Source organism: Anser anser (assembly GCF_964211835.1).
Source record: "Anser anser genome assembly, chromosome: 2".
NCBI classification, from domain to species: domain Eukaryota; kingdom Metazoa; phylum Chordata; class Aves; order Anseriformes; family Anatidae; genus Anser; species Anser anser.
This window is the reverse complement of record NC_139721.1, coordinates 27,315,199-27,336,164: the sequence shown is the minus strand read 5'-3', so window position 1 is coordinate 27,336,164 and position 20,966 is coordinate 27,315,199. Positions and strand designations below refer to the sequence as shown.

The window sequence follows — 20,966 nt, the reverse complement described above, 5'->3', positions numbered from 1 at the left end:
AGCTGTGCAACCAACTTATTGATTTATTGATTTATTTGATCAATTTTACCCACTTAATGAGAGTTTTCTAATCAGCCAATTGTTTTTTATTTTTTTCCTTAGAGCTACAGGAAATAGTATTTTTATTTTCCAAAATGGTGATCTGTATTAAATTCTCAGAAAGTCCTAAGTGGAACAATAATTTTTTTCATCATAATTCATTTATAATACCTTTACATGGCATCTACATTATTTTTTAATAGTGGTAGGAAGAGACATTCATTTGTTTTACAGTGAATTGGACAAAATTGGAGTACTCTTTACTCTTTACTGTGGCCCCTTACATTAGAAAAGGTATAATTCTTCTAATTTCCACTGTAGGACAATTCTGAAATGCTCAATATTGTAATATTTGCCAGGAGTTTCTGATCTTATTTCTAGTACACAAATAATAATATTGAATGCCTGACAACAATCTATACAAGAATTCTGCAACTCTTCAACAAGCTTTGAAAAACACCCATATTTAGACTAGGTTCTGATTCTGAGACAATTACTATACCCAAACACTACATGTGCTTCCCTGGATACCGGATGCATAAGATGCACATAGACACGTGTTAGAAATAAAATCAACTCTTAAAAGTAGATCTTATTCTACTGTAAGTGCCCAAACAGGCCATTTATTTATTTGTTTGTTAAGGAAACAGGCTTGGTACTATTCATACAGAAATGCCAGACAAATTACCTTTTTAAATGAATGCAGTGAACATAGCTTACTTTCAGAGGCATCCACAACCATGGCTATATGTTCTCTTTTGAAAGAGGTGCTTTCATGTAAACCCTGGCCCTTCCCTGTTTGTGCTTGGTGGAGTGGATTAACTAAATGCAGTACATTAGTTAACTTAATTTCTGAGTTAATTTTCCTAACTTAATGACTGCTCTTGCCCTTGCCAGTGCAGATGAAAACAGCTTTTTTCTTTCTTCTTTTTATATATATATATATATACATATAAAATCTTCTCTACATTTCAAACTAACAGATTTTAATTACTCCATATCAACAATTTCATTCTAAATTAGGCACAGCTTAGGGCTCCTGCTGGTATTTGGTATTCCATGGCAGTAATTCATTTAAGAACACTTTGATGCATGTTTGGTTAATATTTAATTTTGAAATGTGTCCTCATTTTTTTTCCCGTTCTGTTCTCATTAGTAAATAATTCTTTAACTATATCCTTTGTTTTAATTCTTTCAGTCTTACTAGTCTTATTCAAATATACATATTTTATAGTTTCTTCATTATCAAATTGTATATTAGCTTTTTATAAAACATTTTGATGAATATTCATCTGTCCTGTTTTTGCTATGTAGACAGTAGCCATGGCATTTATGCATTTCCTTTCTTTGTATACATTAACCTTTCAAAAATACTCTGAAGCAACCAAAACCTGTAAGTATCTATAGAATGCTTTTAGTTCAAGGAAAAACTATTATATAGTATACTTTTAAAATGTGCCACTGTATCTTTGGTTACCAACAATGGCTGGATGACACTAGGTCTTTTACATGAAATTCAGCAGTCTCAGAGATCCGTAACAAACACAACGAGTTGATCTGGGCCTTATGTGGAAGACTTCCACACATGATATCACTATCATATACTTCCAAGAGCTCTTCCTGGAAAGTCTTCCATACCAGAACTTGCTTAGTGAACCTATTCCAAATGCAAATCTGACAGTTGCAGACCTTGCACTACGGTGCAGCTGGAGATCATAGTCCTCAGTGCTATTGCTTTTCTGATGTCCCAGATCTTACTAATGGTAACAACTCAAGTATGAGTCATGCCACTAATGCTGTAACTTTGCCAACTAGATAATTCAAGTAAAAAAAAAAAAAAGTAAAAAAAAAAAAAAAGAAAAAAAAAAAAGTAGCTAAGCTATCTTCTTTTGGTCTCTTTATTCCTAACTGAGTTTGGCACTTCAGTTCATTCTGATTTTGTCCAAATAACTAAAAAGACTTAGACTCCATAAAATGTTCCCATTGCCACATGATGATTACTCAATATGAACAAACAAACAGCCAGCTATTAGAGACACAAAAAAGACCTGTGAAGACATCAAATCTAGGCTTGCTGCCAGGAATTTCTGGAATGCTCCCATTCCCTCTAATGCTCTGTAGGTAACAGCACATGTGTGATGCACAAAACACTTCATCCACAGGATGAACATTAGGCCTTGACAGAGCAGTTGACTAGTTATTTCCCCAGTAGTGATTGCACAAAACAATCTGTAAGCAATCTGTAAATTTTCTTGAACCCAATTATGTTGCCTGTATCCTTGGGGAGTTCATACAGAAGTCAATGAGTTTAATGAGTTCATGGAGAAATGGTGCATTCTGCACCATGGAAAGATAAGAAAACTGTATATTTTAAAACAATAATTAAAAAAAAAGTTATTAAAATTGAAAAAAATCTCCTGGCCTTCAGGACAAAAAAAAAGTGCTCTGTTAAAGTATATGTTATATTTAAACTGCAAATATTCTTACAGTGATGACTCAAATGGAAAAAGTATGATGCATTTGCATTAACACACATGCTTCTCTATGTATTATAATTCAAACAAGGGATTCTTGATAGATCCCTTTTTCAAACCGTGTAGGGGTTAAACAATGAAAAGGTGTGAAAAGGTTTAATAAGTAGTTGAATGCCAATATGAGGTGAAGATGTCTGCTTTGCAGTAGCTCTCCCTTGTCTCTTTACAAATCATAGTGTAAAAGGAGTTGGAATGAAGATTGACTTTCTGAGAGGCCTGCATTTACACAGGCTGTGTCAACACATTATCATGATTCTTGGAAATATCATGGGATATATGTTGAATATCACGTTTAAATGAGTCACAGCTTTTCTAGTTACCAACACCTACTTCTTGGTACTTCTCGTACATTAATACATTCCCCTCCAGATGCTACGGGAAACCAAATAACCAATAATTTTCTGTAACAGTTTGCTAGCTTAACTCTGACAAACATTTGATCCTCTATTCTATTTGAAATCTCAGTAATACTAATTTTACAACTTCCTTCATATCTCAAGTCAACGATATTGTATGTCCACTTTTATTCAAATTATTCTTTTATAGCCTGCTTTGCTATTCCATTAAGAAAGAGTATCAATAATTTTGGACTACCTTTTCCATTTAATTAAAATTGGCAAGAGGATTTGAAAACATGCACAATTCCCTAGGAATAGGTTAGATATTAGTATAAATATATTTTCAGAAATGTGTTCCCAGTTGCATGGTATTCCTTGGCAGTATGCTATTCTGTCTTACCTATAATAGCACAGATCTTTGAAAACACATCTATCCCAAAGACCAACTGTAGTGCCTATTATCCTACAGAAAAATTAGGGATTTTTGTCCATGTTTGTTTTTAATTTGTTTTTCTGTCTATCTTGGACCATAAGAAAAAAAAAATATATATATATATATGTGGAAAATAGGATTTCTTTCTTTCTTCCTTTCTTTCTTGGATGTCTTTTTTTTTTTTTTTTTTCCACAATAACTTTTATTTCTTTTCAGAATTATATTTTATCTATTTCTCATCGGTCTGACTTTGTTGACTCCACATTTGTAAGGAATAGACATAGAAATATTTGAAAATGGTTCAGGACAGACTTAACTTTGTCCAAGCAAAAAAGACAAACTGTTCTAATTAAATTGAGATAACTGGGTTTTCTCTACCTGTCTATCCTTATCTCTTTATCACTTGTAATATGGACATCTGCTTGAGGGGTGAACAGAATACAAATGTGTCTGAGTCATCAGGCTTTTTCTGAAAATCAAAAATGCCAGAGGAAAGCAAACCCAATCCCCTGTCTATAATTTTGCCCCCAAATATAGAGATTGATTCAGTATGGAATGTAGGCTATGTAATGGGCTGTCTCTGGGCCTAGATAACCAGAAGTTCATTGAGAATGCAAGAGACAGTATGACCCGCTTCATCAAAGTTTCTAGACACTGGCAGGAAAAACACTGAAAAAAAGTTAAATGGAGAAATTATGATTAAGCCAAAGCCATAATTACTCATTTCTAGTTTCTTTAACTCAGCTAGCTACCACCAGCAACCAAAGAAGACTGGAAAAGTCCAAATAGAACACAAAAGGATTAACTCATTAAAAAGTAAATTTTAGCTACATGAGTAAGCCTGTGGACTGTGAACCATTGCATGTCTGGGAGCTTATTTAGTATCATTTCAAGATACAGCAAGCTCCTAAGTCTCTTTTTACTGGGGAAATAAAATATATGTTATTACTCTTCACTATTGTTGGCCAAAAGTTCACGAAGACAAGGGAGTACCAAACTGTATCCACCAAGATTAACCAAAAACAACTGTCACAAAACTATTCTTGGCACTGTATGAACATAGAAATTAGTACTCCAAATTAGTACTCCATCTATGTATTAGCACATATATGTATTAATACAGTTTTCATTGCCTTGATGCAATGACCTTTGTACTCTAGAATGCATTGTCATAAATGACATTTATAAAGAATGTAAGAATGTGTTTAATTTTATACCTCAACCTTTCTAAACTCAAATAAATTCTTCCTAATCTTCCTTCTTTGTTTCTGTATTATCGACATTGTCTGTGGAAGTCAACTAATGAAATGCTCTGAAGGCCAAAAAATCCCAGCCCTATGTCCCAAAATGTTTTTCCTATGCCTTCCAGTAACTAATGGCGGTGTACATGAAAGATCGTGAGGGGCTTTTTATCAGGAATTGTAGCAATAGGACAACAAGTAATGGTTTTAAACAAAAATATGGTAGACTTAGATTGGATATTCAGAAGAAATTCTTTATTATGAGGTTGGTGAGGTACTGGAAGAGACTATCCAGAGAAGCTGTGGATGCCCGATCTCTGGAAGTGTTCCAGGCCAGGTTGGATGGAGCTTTGAGCAAACTGGTCTATTGAAAAATCTCTCTGTCTATGGCAAGGGGTTGGAACTAGATGATCTTTAGAGGTCCCTTCTAACCCAAAATATTCTATGATGCTATGATTTTATGAACTGAGACAGAGAAGTCCACACAAGTGACTAGTCCAGACCAAGATGTACAGACCAGTACATAATCAAATTCAGCTTTTAAAAATACACATGCATTGAATACAGATTTCTGATAACTCAGTCTTTCATGTTGCTTAGTGAATGAATGAAGCAATAAGCTCTGATATGCTGATAACATATGAAAATAGAGAAAGACATGATGTAAGGAACTCTGTAGGGGAGTCATTTTGGATTCAAGCCCCTGAACAGCTAAGACACTAATACATGCTGTTTGATCACAGTTTAACGCTTGTAATCTATGAATTTGTGCTGACAACAACAACAAAATCTATCTTGGTACAAATCAGGCTTTGAGTACCATGCTGCACTACTAAGTAAATCTTCCCCATGGAAGTGGCAGGATTAGAAAAAGTTTGCAGTGGTTCCCACTGTAATCTGTGGCTAAACAGATATATTCTTGATGTGATCCAGAGTTGAGACTGACAGAAATGGGCAAAGAGAAAAGCAGGCCATGGAGACAGGAATATCCAGCAAAGAGCAACCAACAATGATACCTGCTGCAACAACACAGATATAAAAATGTTGTATATTTAGAATCATAGAATGGGTCGGGTTGGAAGGGACCTTGAAGATCATCTAATCTGAACCCCCCTGCCATAGGGAGGGACACCAACCACTAGATCAGGTTGCCCAGAGGCTCATCTAACCTGGTCTTAAATACCTCCAGGGATGGGGCATCCACAGTCTCTCTTGGCAACCTGTTCCAGTGCATCACCAACCTCTGAGTGAAGAACTTCCTCTTAATCTCTAACCTAAATCTCTCCTCTTTTAGTTTAAAACCATTCCTACTTGTTCTGCCATTATCTGATTGAGCAAATTTGATTGTCTTTGCTTAGTCACTCAGATACAGGGATTAAATCTTGAAGAAACTGAAGGACTTTCTAACAGTGCGTATATGATACTGTAGAATAAATATGACTACAGATAAACTGTGAATTTACAATTTAAAGCAGTAAATGACTGTGGGTGACTATAGAGCTGGACAGATATCACCAAAACGTCTGCAAAGGCCCCATCATGGTACGATTGAAAAGAAACACTGGTGCTCTGCTAGGGAGAAGGGGAAATCATTGAATTCTATTATCAAGTATATTGTTTGATCTAATAATACAGTCTGTTCTCCTCAGTGATGATACTCTCACTGGACAGATTTGTCAGATCATTACTTCAAATTTTCCCTGTCCCATTTCAATTTATAGACTGGACAAGCAATATTATCTCATTATATAGCAAAACAGTTCTTGATTTCATATGCTTAATATTACCATCTAATGTGTTGTTTCTTGTGTTATTTTACCTAATATCTATTACTCATAGTTGGTAGTCTCCCTGTCATGTCAAAGGTACTTAACTCTGGTGAAATCTTGATTCTGTTAAGGTCAATGGACTTTTTCACATTAGTTTTAGCTGGGCCAAGAATTCACTCAGTAGGCAAGGAAGAATGCACTTCAAAAAATATTCAAGCTATGAAAAAGAAGATATAGAGTTTTGATAAATGCTTATTATAAGTTTGTTATATTTTAGTAGATTTTCAAATTGCAAAAGGTTTTTCATTCATTTGTTGGAAAAACTAAGTGCATGGATGTTGCTTAATTATTTAAGACTTCAACTGCTTAGTAGTGCAGTGTTTTGCACAGGAAACAACTAATTTAGGGGAACAAATGAGATGCGTTTCTTTTCATCTCTGTTAAACTTCTGTGTTGTTGATCCTTAACCTCTTGAATGGGCAATAAATAAAAAAAGTAAATGAATAATTAAAACACACACAAATACTTCTGGAATATAAAGCCTTAGCTGCAAATCAAGATTAAGCAAATATTTCCAAGACTAATCAATAACACTGCTTGAAAAAGCTTACATTACAAATCATTACAATTGTTTCCCAAAATCTCTACATAAATTAGTTGAAAGGACAAAATTTTGTACAACAAGAAATTTTAATTAAGTCTTGTGCTTGAAATGTTTCTCCAATTACTCCCTTTGGTTCCATTAAGATGTAGCCCCAATTAAAATGTATTGTTAATATTGTCAATATTCCAAGGTAACACTTGCTGGTGCCTCCATGTAATTTTAAATAATTCCTTGCCGTGAAATTTTGTAATTATTTTTTGTCTTTTTGATTTTATTATTTTTTTGTTATTCTATTGCATAAATATTTTTTTCATCAGTGGAACATTCAAACAGTTATTCTCTGAAAATAATCAAGTTTAAAAAGATTAAATACATTTTGTACCCAAGTATTCTGTTAAGGCTTTTTGTTACGTTTTTGCTGTAGTAACATAGCAAGTAAAAAAATTTATTGGTTCACAGTTACAAGTGACTGTAACAAGTAAACATTGTAACTGTGAGAAGAAAATCAGGATTTGATCTTTCACCTTTAATTTGCACTGTTAGTACTTACTCAAATGGGTATGCTCACCAAGGGCTTTTATGTTAATATATTTTCCTCACTGAGATCTCTGTTTACCTTTCATTATTCATAAGACATAAATTTGCCAGATCAAAGTCTTTTATGTTTATTCACTTATCTATATTTTTGATTTTTTCTTCAATATTTATCAGTGGCATGCAGAGTTATAATTTTCCTGTATTTCTTTCATTTGATGTTATATTAAACTTGCTCTGATCATAAGCACAATTAAATTACTGGTCATCTAGGTTTCAGAATAAACTCTTGACATATGTGGGGAAAAGAAGGGGTGACAGTTATATTCAATGACTAACTAAAATAGCAATTTTTGTTATTCTACATATCCACAAGTAAGAACGTATAAGCATGTTATCATTTATGGATTATTTTGGGTGAAGTAAGAGAAAGCCATAATTCTATTTTTACAAGTATTTTCCTGAGAATATGTACAGATTTGACCCACTGTATCCTTTTACATAGAGTGGCAGAGATCTTCAGATTCCACCAACTCTATGAATATATATATATATATATAGGCACATACAAAAATGACTAATTCTTGGAATTTTGGCTTCCAAATAGTAAGTCTCACATTTTTTTTCCCACTATTTATTAGGTTAAAACTAAGTCAGAAATAAGAATTTGTTGACATTCATGTTTAACTGTCTAACCTTTACAGACACATCCCACATCCTACCACTACATTTTTATATGGGTTCATACAAGTATTTGAGAAATTTTGTTGAGCTCAGTTTTGCCTACCCCATTGTGAAAAATCTTTTTAATGTGATGACTGTGTGGGGTAGGAAGTGTAGGTGTAATGGATCATCATGAGAACAGAAGGAAAGGATTAGTATTTGAATAAAGTGTTTTAGACCAGAGCCTGACCCTTGAAGTGGAGGTTGATTTCTCCTGAAAGCTGATACAGGGAAAGGAGTCAGGAGAGGATCTGTCTTGCACAGCTGGAGGTGGTGGCTCCCCACAGTCCCCTCTGTTAGTGCTTTGTGATCAGCAGCTGCATACATGTCTGCTGTGCCTGGCCCCTTCTCCTGACATGAACATAGCAGTCACAAAACAGACCCCTGATTAAATCTCACTAGATACTCCCTGTTAGAGCTGTAGCCTAAAAGAGACAATGGATCACATGCTATGGGGACATGAATTGGTAAAACAGTCAAATTTCAATGGATTCACAGCATCACAGAATGACTGAGTTTAGAAGGGACCTATGGAGGATTCAGAGGAGTATGAAGAAATGCTCAATCTCCTCCTTTGGAGGAGAGTGGGGAAAGCAGGTGATGCAGAGACAATTTGCAAATCTATTCCTTTCTAGTCCTCACATTTTTAATACCTACATAAAATCACAATAGGGCTGAGGTTGGAAGGCACCACTGAAGATCCAACCCCCTCCTTTGCTCAAAGCAGAATCAGATGAAGCCCAGGGCTGTGTCCAGTCAGGTTTTGAAGCTCCACAAAGGTTTTGAGGCTCCAGAGGATCCACAGCTTCTATGGACAACCTGTTGCAGTGTTTGATCGGTAAGGATTTACAATGGGAAGGTACTTTCCTATGTTTAAATTGAATTTAAATTGAATTTAAACAAGTGTTTCTGTCTTATTTTTCACCCAGGGATAATAGAATTCAGAAAGATGTTAGTATGTAATTTAAGGTTATGTCTCAGCAGTATGTCATTCAAACTTGTGTTAAGGAGATAGTCAAACAGCAGGTACCATTGTGTCACTCAAAAAAATGGCTTGAGGAGAAATAATAATATGAGTTTTGCATGGGAGGGTTTATTTAGGTCAAGATGGTGTGGGCAATGACATGTTAACAACATGGTAATATCACTTGCATTGAATGAGAGGATTGTGTGGTACAACATCAAGGTGCCCACAAAGACACCAGTGTCTAAGGGCTGGCTGACCTTCAGAAAAATCTGAACTACATTTATAGCGGAACTGTTTGGCCTCAGAGGACAGACTGTATCTAATTAAAAGCAAAGCACACATGATGGACATGAGAGAAGCTCAGTGCCATCTGCTTTGCTGCTGATCAAATCCTTTTACACTACACTGTTCGCCAATGAAAACATAGCCTTCTTGGAAAAAAATAGTACTTTTCTGTCTGACAAATCTAAGGCTCTGCTGAAGATATCGAGTCACGCATCTTTCTGAAGTTATGATTTATAATAGGCCAGTACATAAATAATAGGAATTTTATTAGCCAGATATTACAGACTGTTAATCAGTTCAAGTTGCTTATGAGTTTCAATAACATATATATACATTAAACTTGCACTCTTGTAAATAAATCCCTAGTAATATATAGCTATAATTCTTTATACTTTTCTATACATGATACTCGTATGTACACAAATGTACATGTAGGTTAGTAAGTGCTACTTAATAAGTGTAGCTATGACTGGGTTGCCATCTTTCAAATGGACATAAAACTGTGTCCATAACAATTTTTTTCAAAGATGAGTGGGAGGATTTTTAAATGTCTTACTCTGGGAAGTTTATGACTCACATGATTACATTCTTGTCTAGATTTCCCTGCAGCTGTATGGAGTATACTACCTGCTTCCCATACAGTGATGTACAGACAGTGCATTTTAACGTTGTGAAACATGGTAGCTAAAGTCCTTTCCTAACTTAGAAGCACACTGAAAGATTTTCCAAACTTTATTTAAATATTTTGTCATCAGCCAATGAAAGTACCTATATACCAAAAATACATGAACTATGACTTTTTAGCATTCCAGCACTTCCCTGCTTTTGTCCTTGACATCATACAACTTGTTTTTGTGCCATGAAACATCCATCTTGTACATTTCCAATGGGCTTGGTCTACTGTGATACATTGACATCCCCCCTGAACTTTTGCCACTTTTCTCCTTCCTTTTCAACATAGAACCTGAGTTACATGAATTAAAGCTCTTCTCCTGCAGGAAGGCTCTGCAGGAGGATCTGGATAGGCTGGAGCGATGGGCTGAGGTCAACTGTATGAAGTTCAACAAGGCCAAGTGCCGGGTCCTGCACCTGGGGCGCAACAACCCCAAGCAGAGCTACAGGCTGGGAGATGAGTGGCTGGAAAGCTGCCTGGCCGAGAGGGACCTGGGAGTATTGGTTGATAGTTGGCTGAATATGAGCCAGCAGTGTGCCCAGGTGGCCAAGAAGGCCAACAGCATCCTGGCTTGCATAAGAAGCAGTGTGGCCAGCAGGTCTAGGGAAGTGATTGTCCCCCTGTACTCGGCTCTGGTGAGGCCGCACCTCGAGTACTGTGTTCAGTTTTGGGCCCCTCGCTACAGGAAGGACATGGACGTGCTTGAGCGAGTCCAGAGAAGGGCGACCAAGCTGGTGAGGGGTCTGGAGAACAAGTCTTACGAGGAGCGGCTGAGGGAGCTGGGCTTGTTCAGCCTGGAGAAGAGGAGGCTCAGGGGCGACCTTATCGCTCTCTACAGTTACCTTAAAGGAGGCTGTAGCGAGGTGGGGGTTGGTCTATTCTCCCACGTGCCTGGTGACAGGACGAGGGGGAATGGGCGAAAGTTGCGACAGGGGAGTTTTAGGTTGGATGTTAGGAAGTACTTCTTTACCGAAAGGGTTATTAAGCATTGGAACGGGCTGCCCAGGGAGGTGGTGGAGTCACCATCCCTGGAGGTCTTTAAAAGACGTTTAGATGTAGAGCTTAGCGATATGGTTTAGTGGAGTACTTAGTGTTAGGTCGAAGGTTGGACTCGATGATCTTGAGGTCTCTTCCAACCTAGAAATCTGTGATACTGTGATACTGTGAAAGCTGTCGTCCTCCCTAATGAGTACAAAAATAGCAAATCCCATCAGGTTATTCTTCCTATCATAAAGATATGAAAAAGAGGTAGAAAGGAATCTGCTATCTGCAGTCTTAGCTACTTCTGACCTCCTGTTCCTGGTCTTTTACAGTTGATATGTTAAGTGTTTTTCCCTCTCAGATCCCAAAGTGTTTACCTCCACAGCATCCTCTTCTGAACTTTTCCAGGCTGCAATTGACAGACCAGACATCCACAGCATTATGAGACAAAAACAGCTACACAAACAGTCCAGGAGACCTTTGAAAAAATATATGCTTTCAAATTCTGTGGAGTCAAGTCTCTTATTGTGTCTATTTCTTCATCTCTACTTTTTATTAGTAGTATTTTCCCTCTGTCTCTCAGATTTTTTTTATTACACCAACCAGTCTAATGATTAGTCAATGCTAAAATGCTTTAAAAATTCCTCTTTTGTTTAATACATATCAAGAAACATTTTTTTTTCTTCTTTTGTGTTTAACAGCATACTCTATATAAATACACAATTCCAAAACAGATACTGAATGGCATCTATACAGTTATGTATGAAAGCAACTGCAGCCTAAACTAATGCTAAAGGCTAATGACAGCCTAATTAGCTTGGTTTGTTTGGCACTTCATAAATGTTTTTACAGTGGTTCTTAGCAGATGAAGAGTCAGAAAACAAATTTCTGCAAGTTGTGGAGAAATTACTATAAAATAGTAAAACGCAGCCTTTTAAGGCCTTCCTAAAATTGTTTCCATATTCTACCATCTGTAACACTAACATTTCAGAAGACATTTCTCTAAGCTGTAAATGCTCTTGCCCTGGTGGACACACTTCTTTCTCTACACTTACATTACATTTCAGCAAAAACCCTATTAAATGGAAATGGTTAAATCTGGTATTCTTGAAGGAGCGAGTTAACTTTTCAAACATGAGTACTAAAACCATTATGGATCATATAATATCCATAATACATTCATTTGTTTCTTAAGGAGTTAGCATTAAACAAAGCAGAAAGTACTAATGCAAGCTCTATGAGGTGTTCTTCTGCGAAGCAAACTCCTGTTTCAAAAAACAAAGAAATGTGACCAGTCTCTCTAATGTGCTGATTCTGAAGGACAATTTCAACACATGTGGTGCTTAATTTTCTAGATGTACCCAGTTCAAAAAGCTAAAGATTTTGTTAAAATCAGTATAAACTTAAAAGAAGCATAAAGCAAAAAAATAATAACAGCAGTAACACATATTGTTGAAACAGAGTAGAGGTAATTTTGCTGACAAGGAACAATCAACATATAGTCAAACACAAGCTATACACACCTCAAAAATTACACAACAACCAGTGTGACTCTGTCTGCATACTGATAGATAGCACATCTGAGAGACACTAATTTCTGTGCACCATTGAACCCCTTGAAACCCTTTTTTTTTTTTTTTTTAAATTAACTGTACAAAATATTCAGAAAGCATTAACATAAGTACCTTTATGGGTAGGACATCCAATATCATCTTCAAAACTCTCTCTCTCTTTTTTTTTTTTTTTTTTTCTACAGAAGATTGAAAAAGCATGCTGTAAACATCTTCACTAATGGATCGTATCTGGTGACCTTAGAAAATGGGGATCCTTTTCATTGAGGACCCTAGAGGTACTTCCAGGAGACTTTAAGAAGAAAACAGGATTGTCAAATATAACATACTACTATACACAGTGGCGGAGAAGTTTTTCCATTAAAAGCAGGAAGACCAACAGTGTCATACCACTTAGCACAACTTTTCCAGAAAAGGAGGACCAATTTGTTTTTTCTCCATTTTTCAGCATTTTCTATGTCCCTGGAGAGTCCTAACTAAACAGAGGGAGAAAATAGCTGGAGAAAATACTGGAAATGAGAGTGACAGCTAATACTAATTGCATTCAGAATAAATGCAGAAGCTAACAGGAACCTCAAGATAAAAACTTGGCACTCATGAATTTTGGCATAGAAAGTCTTGTCCTGATGGTTGCTTATACCAGTTCAAGCACATTTTAAATAATAACAGTAATTTTAAAACTACATTCAATTAAGACAAACTTCATACATTTTCAAATATCATTTGATGAAAACTGAAGCCAATACTTAAAATAAACTAATTTCCTTCCTTTTTTTTTTTTTTAATTATTTTTTTAGCATACTATGTCTCCATGCCATATAGCTAGCATTGGCATTTTAAGGGCACCTAATTTAATGAATTCAGGAAAAATTCTTTTGGGAACAATACATTTGTATAGCAGTAATCCATATATATTTGTTGAAAAACATTTTTTTTCCCATAAAATCCAGTAATTTCTACCAAAAGAGTTCACCTGCAAAATTCTAATTTTATTTGCTGATCTTTGAGGAATCTTTAACAGGTTGATTGCTTTACTTCTGTATTTACCAGTCATGTTACATTAAGAACAATTCTTCTTTATTTCATTTCTTAAACCACACAAATTTTATCGAGTGTTGCTAGAACTGCTATTTTGTCAAATTGATGGAAAACAGTTAAAGAAGGATAAGCGTAGATTCCATTTTCCTTTTAAGTTTACTGTTATTCAGTTTAACTCTGGTTCTAGCCATTTGAGAATACCGGATATTCTTAAAACCACAAACAAAACTCATCTATTTGACAGAACGCAGCAATTGCCTCTAATATTCTGATACCCTTAAGTATACCTAATAGCTAAACAGCCAACAGAAAGCAATCTTCTTGAAATTAATATTGTTTGTCATCTGCTATGAAAATCCACAGTGTACCTCAAACTCAAACTGCTATCTTTTGTGCTTCAGTTTTATGTTTAAATTAGAATTTAATTATTCAAAAGGGCTTGCATTCTTCAACTCTGTGGCTAAGCTCCCAAGCAATTTCAAGGATTATTTAAACAAATTGAGCACCTGATCTTGAAACTGGCCCATGAGATAAAAATATTAGCTATTTTCATTTTGAAATTGGTACACAGCACACATGCTATTCAGAAGGCAGTAAAATTTGCCACTACACAGTCATCACAGACCTGTGAATAAAGAGAAAGAAAGGAAAGGATATCATTTGATTAGCCTCCAACTTGATTAATTTTAACTCATCTGGGAACTATCCAGCAATAATTCTTCCAATGAAGGTCATAATTCTTCTTTAATTGTTTCCACCTGGTACAGTACTGCCATCAATTCCCTCTTTTCTCCACCTCTCTGTATCTGGTTCTCAGCCTGTTGCTCATGCCTTCCCAGGCTTTCTTTGTACTAGCATTAAGGAGCAGGAGTCAGGCGGTTGCCTTTTTCAGTTGTGTCAGCCAACAGAACCCCCAGCTTCACTTCCTTCACTGGTGGATGCTCTCCTTGAATTCATTCCTTATTCCAGTTTATACCTTTTGAGAATGAATTCTTGCCCTGCTCCTGCTACAGTCTGATGTGCTAAGCTTTCACTTGTAACCTGCCCTCACTGATATTCTGCAAAGGAAAGTAGAAAAATAACAACCTCTGACTTTCTGACTTTTCTAATTCCTTCTCCCCTTTCCTGATTCTTTCACGCTCCTCCCCATGCACACACACACGAGAGAGAGAGAATCACAACCAGGTAATGAGACTGTCTTAGTAGAAGAAAATCATTAACGAATTAATTTCTGAATCAGAATGTTCAGAATGGCCTAATAACCCAAGGATTCAATGACACACAGACTACAAAAACAGGATTTGTATACTTAACTAAATCCCATTGTTTAGCGCGCTAACCCAAGTTATCTCTTGCCATGCTGCCAGGTACTCTGAAGAGAAAATGAGAACTGTGGGACCCTTAAAGAAATTCATCCAGACAAATGTCATCTTTTTCTTGCCTTCCAACATCTTGCTTTTAAGATTGAAGCAATTGAATTTTGTAATTCTAAACTCTAGACATAAAACCTGTAAACACTCTGTTACTGGTTGTTTTCTCTGATAATATTTGACCATGTTTCTTCATTAGAGTGTGGACATCAGGAATAAAATTTTAGTTTTAGAACATAAATGCACGCTAGAAAGTATATAAGCTATACAGTAAATATGTAGCGATATATGTAGTGTTAAGGCAATAAGCAGCAAACAACTTTCCCAGAAAACACAGTTTTTCTTTTCAATCAGAATAGTAAAGAGTGATCAGTAATGGTGGTCAATCTATTTATCTAAGAACACTGACTTGGCTAGACAGGAAATTTTGTATTAGTGGGATAGCATTTCACTATTTATCGATTTATGTCTAAAATAAATGAATGTTTTATTGCTCTTGAGGTGGATGATATGAGATTGAAGTAGATATTTTAATATCCTGCTTAATGTCAAGTTAGAAAATTAGATTCTTCCTTAACCTTTGAGTTTTAGTCATAAAAAGACTGATAGTTCAAGACCTCCCAGAGTTTGAAGATGTACCATCTATTCAAATGAAAAGGGCTGACAGCCCCAGGGATGACAAAATACTTAGCTGTTCCTGGGAAAAAATATTTTTTTGCTCATTGGGTTATGAAGTTTTTCATCAATAATTGGGTTGTGAAGTTATTCATCAATAATTGGTTACTCAATAATTGGGATGAATTAATGTAAAGCTATTGGTAAATATTTTTCCTAAGTTATGCTACAGAAAGTGAAAGTCTGAGTAGTACTGCTAAAGAGATTTACATGGAGCAATACAGTACATAAAAAGAAAACATGTTAAGGGAGAAATGGTCCCACCAGAAAGAACAACAAAAAGAAAGAATCAAAAAGCAAAACAAAACAAAGCAAAACAAAAAAAAAACACATTGAATTGAGAGCTTCATGCTTTAGGACAAATTCATCTATACTTGTGATATTGATGAAGGAAAAAGTACTATCCATTCATATGAAAGGCCCTAGCTATGATGTTGAATCATGACATATATTTACAAAACAAAGATCCCACGCTTCCTATTGCTGAAGCACATTTGACACAGCGATAGTTCAAAATAATAGATTATCCTCTTTCATGTTTCCAGAACACAGCAATACCTGTCAGCAAATTGTCTTAAGATTTAAGACACTGAATAATAAAGATTTTGTAATTATTTTTCAACATTCAATGTCTTCTGGAAACTGTACTTCCTATGATAGTTTTGATGTCCATGAGCCTTAGCAAAGTCCTTCTATCAAAAGACTGCCTTTCAGATCAGTTTGATTAATTCAGTTTGTCGCATATATCACATTTATCAGCTTAGAGCAAGATGACTGGAAATAAACAGCAACCCATTTGCAATAAGATTTTTGTATTTTTGTGACAAAGACCTTTACTTAGATGTGGGTTTAATGCAACCACAACACAATGACACACATCCGTTGTAAATGACAGATCTAATAATAAAGTTAAAATTATAGCTCTGGGCAAAATAAATAAATAAATAAATAAATGAATAAATAAAATTAAGACACACGATATCTACTATATGTCTGAATGTAGCTGTATTCCCAGCAAAATCATTCTTACTAGCTCCTACTCATGAGCTGATTTATGCTTTTTTATCTCTCCATAACCTGCAGCATTTATTTACCCTTGCATTTTGAGGCATTACAGTTTCTGCTGACATGGGTATTTTCCCCAAATAGAACATTACAGCAGTCCCTTGCTAGATATTTAAGCTATGTGTATGTTTATTTTTTATTTTCTTTCTTGAACTTTCTAACTGTGAGAGGGCTGGGAAAGCGGAGTCAGGATGAATGAGAGTTTGCTTAAAAAAAAAAAAGTAGAAATGTAGACATTTGATGTAACATTGAAAAATTCACAACCTCCTACCTTGAAAACAAACATTTCCCGGCGAAGAATAGCAAGAGTGTTGAAGTTCCCATCACAGATGTTAGGTTTGGCCCCAGGATAGGAAGGTTTGTCACCAGTGGGTGGCCGGGGAGGTTTAGGTTGTCTGTCATTCTTCCGCGGGTCTGCTGGAGGGATCGAACGATGTGGGGGCACTGTTGGCAGAGGTCTTGTTGGTGGTGGGATCCTGTCAGGTGGACCTTTAAAAATAGTAGCAAGGGATAATTTACATGGCTATCAGTGACATTTCAAGAAGAAATACAAAGAAACCCTGCTGTAAGCAGTGCAAATCCTACAGTGGGTGGAAAATGGAAAAAGTGACCTAATCAGTCTTTCTCCTGTTGCTAAAGGGTATAATGAAGGAATACCACAGAACCAAGGCACTAATGAAGAAAATAATTATTTTTCACTATTCAGGATCTTTCTTCTTTATTGGAACAACAATCCAATAAAACCTTCAAGGGATTTATTCATCACATATACTTTACCAAGTGAATAAGAACTGTTCAGAAAGAATCATTGTCTCTTGAATAAAATAAAGGGAATAAACAAACAAAACTTTTCCTAATAAGACTATCAGCAGTCAATGGGTTTACAAACCATCTTTTTAACTTCCACCTATCAATTTGCATATGCGTATGTATGAAATATGTGATAATTTCTATTGACCCAATTTTTAGGCAAAGTACTATCTTATTCAGAACATCTTCCCAGCTTTCCACACTTCCCTTTGCTATGTATAGATGGTCTTAAAACTGGATTTCAAATCCTATGCATCCACATAAAAAAAAAAAAAAAGATAATAATAATTTGCATTTTTCTTCAAAATTCTGAAATTAATTGTTTATGTTTTATATTTAATTTTTATTTTTTGGTGAGTTTAACAAAGCCAGATACTTGGTAATTAGAAGAATTTCTGAGGATAAATGTATTGAAAAGGAATAACTAAAACTGTATAATGTTTTAAACAAATTTTTATTACTGTAGATACATTTTCTGTCATAATATACAAGGTTTGATGAAAGGTAAAATAACTATCCCACCCATAAGTTCTCTATCTGAAAGTCCAATGGGCTTCCTAGAGAGATGCTTTTCATGTATATAAATATATATATTTCCTTCCGGATATGCAAGGATGGGATCAGGAAAGGCAAAGCACAGATGGAACTGAACTTGGCAAGGGATGCAAAGAATAACAAGAAGGGATTCTGTAGGTACATTGGTCAGAAAAGAAATGCCAAGGAGAGTTTATCTCCTCTGATAAATGAGAAGGGAGGACTGGTAACAACAGACATGGAGAAAGCTACTCAGCAACTTCTTTGGCTCAGCCTTCATTGTCAGTCAGGATTTCCACATCTCTCAAGTGGTATCCCTTCCTATGGCAGGGGGTTGGAGTTAGATGATCTTTAAGGTTCCGTCCAACCTGAGACATTCTATGATTTTATGATTCTAATTCTCTGAATCTCTGGGCAGGATCTGGGGGAGCAAAATCCCCCCCACTGTAAGCAAAGAAGAGGTTCAAGACCATCTGATGAAACTGATGAAACAAGTCTATAGGACCCAATGTCATACATTCCAGGGTCCTGAGGGAGCTGTCTGATGTAGTTGCAAAACCTCTCTCCATCACATTTGAAAAGTCCTAGTAGTAGGGCAAAGTCCCTGGTGACTGGGAAAAGGGAAACATCGCTCCCATTTTTAAAAAGGGTAGAAATGAAGACCAGGGGAACTACAGACTGATGAGCCCCACCTCTGTGCCTGGGAGGATCATGGAACAGATCCTCCTGGAAGCAATGTCAAGTCACATACAAGACAAGGCAGTGATCCGAGACAGTCAGCACAGCTTCACCAAGGACAGATTGTGCCTGACCTGTCTGGTGACCTTCAATGATGGAGTGACTGCATCGGTCAACAAGAGAAGACCAACCCATGTCATCTACCTGGGCTTCTGGGGCTTTTGACATGATTCCATACGACATCCTTGTCTCTAAATTGGAGAAATATGGATTTGAAGGTTGGAGTATTCGGTAGATAAGGAATTGGCCAGATGGCTACAGCTAGAGAGTTATGGTTAATGGCTCTATGTCCAGGTTATGAGTGGTTTCCCTCAGGAATCTGTCTTGGGACTGGTGCTGTTTAATATCTTTATCAATGACGTAGACAGGGGAACAGACATAGACACTGGTACCCTCAGCAAGGGCCCACAGCATAAGGAAGATGTGGACCTGTTAGGGTGGGTCCAGAGGATGACCACAAAGATGACTAGAGGGCTGGAGCACCTCTCCTATGAAAAAAGCTGGGCGTGTTCAGCCTGGAAAAGAGAAGGCTCCAAGGAGATGTCATTGTGGCCTTTCAGTAGTTAAAGAGGGTTTATACAAAAGACGGAGAGTGACTTTTTACACAAGCAGATAGTGATAGAAAAAAGCGAAATATTTTTAAACTAAAAGGGGGGAGATTTATATTAGATATAAGGAAGAAATCCTTCAATATGAGGGACAGGAACAGGTTGCCCAGAGGAGCTGTGGATGCCCCATCCCTGGAAGTGTTCAAGACCAGGTTGTATGCAGCCCTGGGCAACATGATCTAGTGGGTGGTATCCCTGCCAATGTCAGGGGGGTTAGAATTATATGATCTTTAAAGTCCCTTCCAACTCAAGGTTGGAATCAAGGTATGATTCTATGATAATCCTAATGGCAATTGGTTTACTTGCAATGGATGCATTGAATATGTCTTTCCCTTTCTAAACATACTAGTACATTTACTTATACTTTCCATGTACAACAATATTGGAAGTTTCAGTTGGATCAGTAATATTTCTGGAAACAAATGAAAATTTAAATTTGGATCATCTCTCCAAATCATTTAAATACAAAATCAATTTTGACTTTAAAAAACTAACATATTTTGCATGAGCAACTTCAGAAAGACATTTTAATAGTAAGACAACCTTAAAACTTCATAAATGCCATTTGAATTTCTGATACTTGTTCAAAATAAGCATACTTTTTAAAGAAAAATATAGACTATGTAAGGAAATGGTAAACTCCCCAAATGGTTGTCATACAATTTAATAGGGCATTTATTTCATTCACAGTTTTAAGGTTTGTGACAATTATAATTTACAGTTAATAATGATGTTTTGAGGAATATTGCAGACCAAAGCAATTATTTTAATAGGCGTGACATTTTTATTGGGGTGTATGATTCCCGATCACCTCTTGATTTTAAAGCAGGAAAGGAATCAGTTTGCAGTAGCTCATGTTGGAATGATTTTAACCCCAAACCAAAGTTTTCATATGTCATTTGCTGGTGATGTCAGATATTACTTCCCAGGGGTAACACATTTCTCCTAATGTATAGCCCACAGCTGTTAGAGCTTAGAGGTTAGTTTTTGGCAAAGTATTGTTGTCTAGCCCTCAAGTCTAGACTACCAACTTATGAAGTCATGAGAAACAACCTTCCTTCTAGCTAATCACACAGGAAAAAAAAAAAAAAAAAAAAAAAAAAAAAAAAAAAAAAGCTTGGTAAGCTAATCATTTAGAAATTGCTTTATGAAAATATATATCAGTGCTTACTAATATAATATTTTTAAAAAGCTTGTTAATATAAAATATATCATAATGGCAGCAGAGTTCTAATTAGCAGTATGGTAATTCTACACGGATATAGATGTCATTTGTAGTAGTAATGATATGCAAGGAATGGCCCTGATAATATTCAATTTAACCCTGATAGTTAAACCTCTAAACTGGAAATAACTGTGAGTATAAAATTAAATCTAATACAAAATTAATTGGGGAATATTAACCAAGGGAGTTCTAAATTATACTACTGGATACA

The 20,966-nt window shown here is 35.9% G+C and overlaps 1 protein-coding gene across 3 annotated transcripts in view; it reads right to left on the bottom strand.

Moving 5' to 3' along the window:
* MMP16 (matrix metallopeptidase 16) overlaps positions 1-20,966 on the bottom strand; it is a 199,767-nt gene that overhangs the window by 34,283 nt on the left and 144,518 nt on the right. For all 3 annotated transcript variants that reach the window (XM_083822637.1, XM_083822639.1, XM_083822638.1), the window contains one exon: positions 17,112-17,329. In XM_083822637.1, the coding sequence (XP_083678763.1) occupies positions 17,112-17,329 (218 nt within the window). The remainder of the gene's footprint in view (positions 1-17,111; positions 17,330-20,966) is intronic.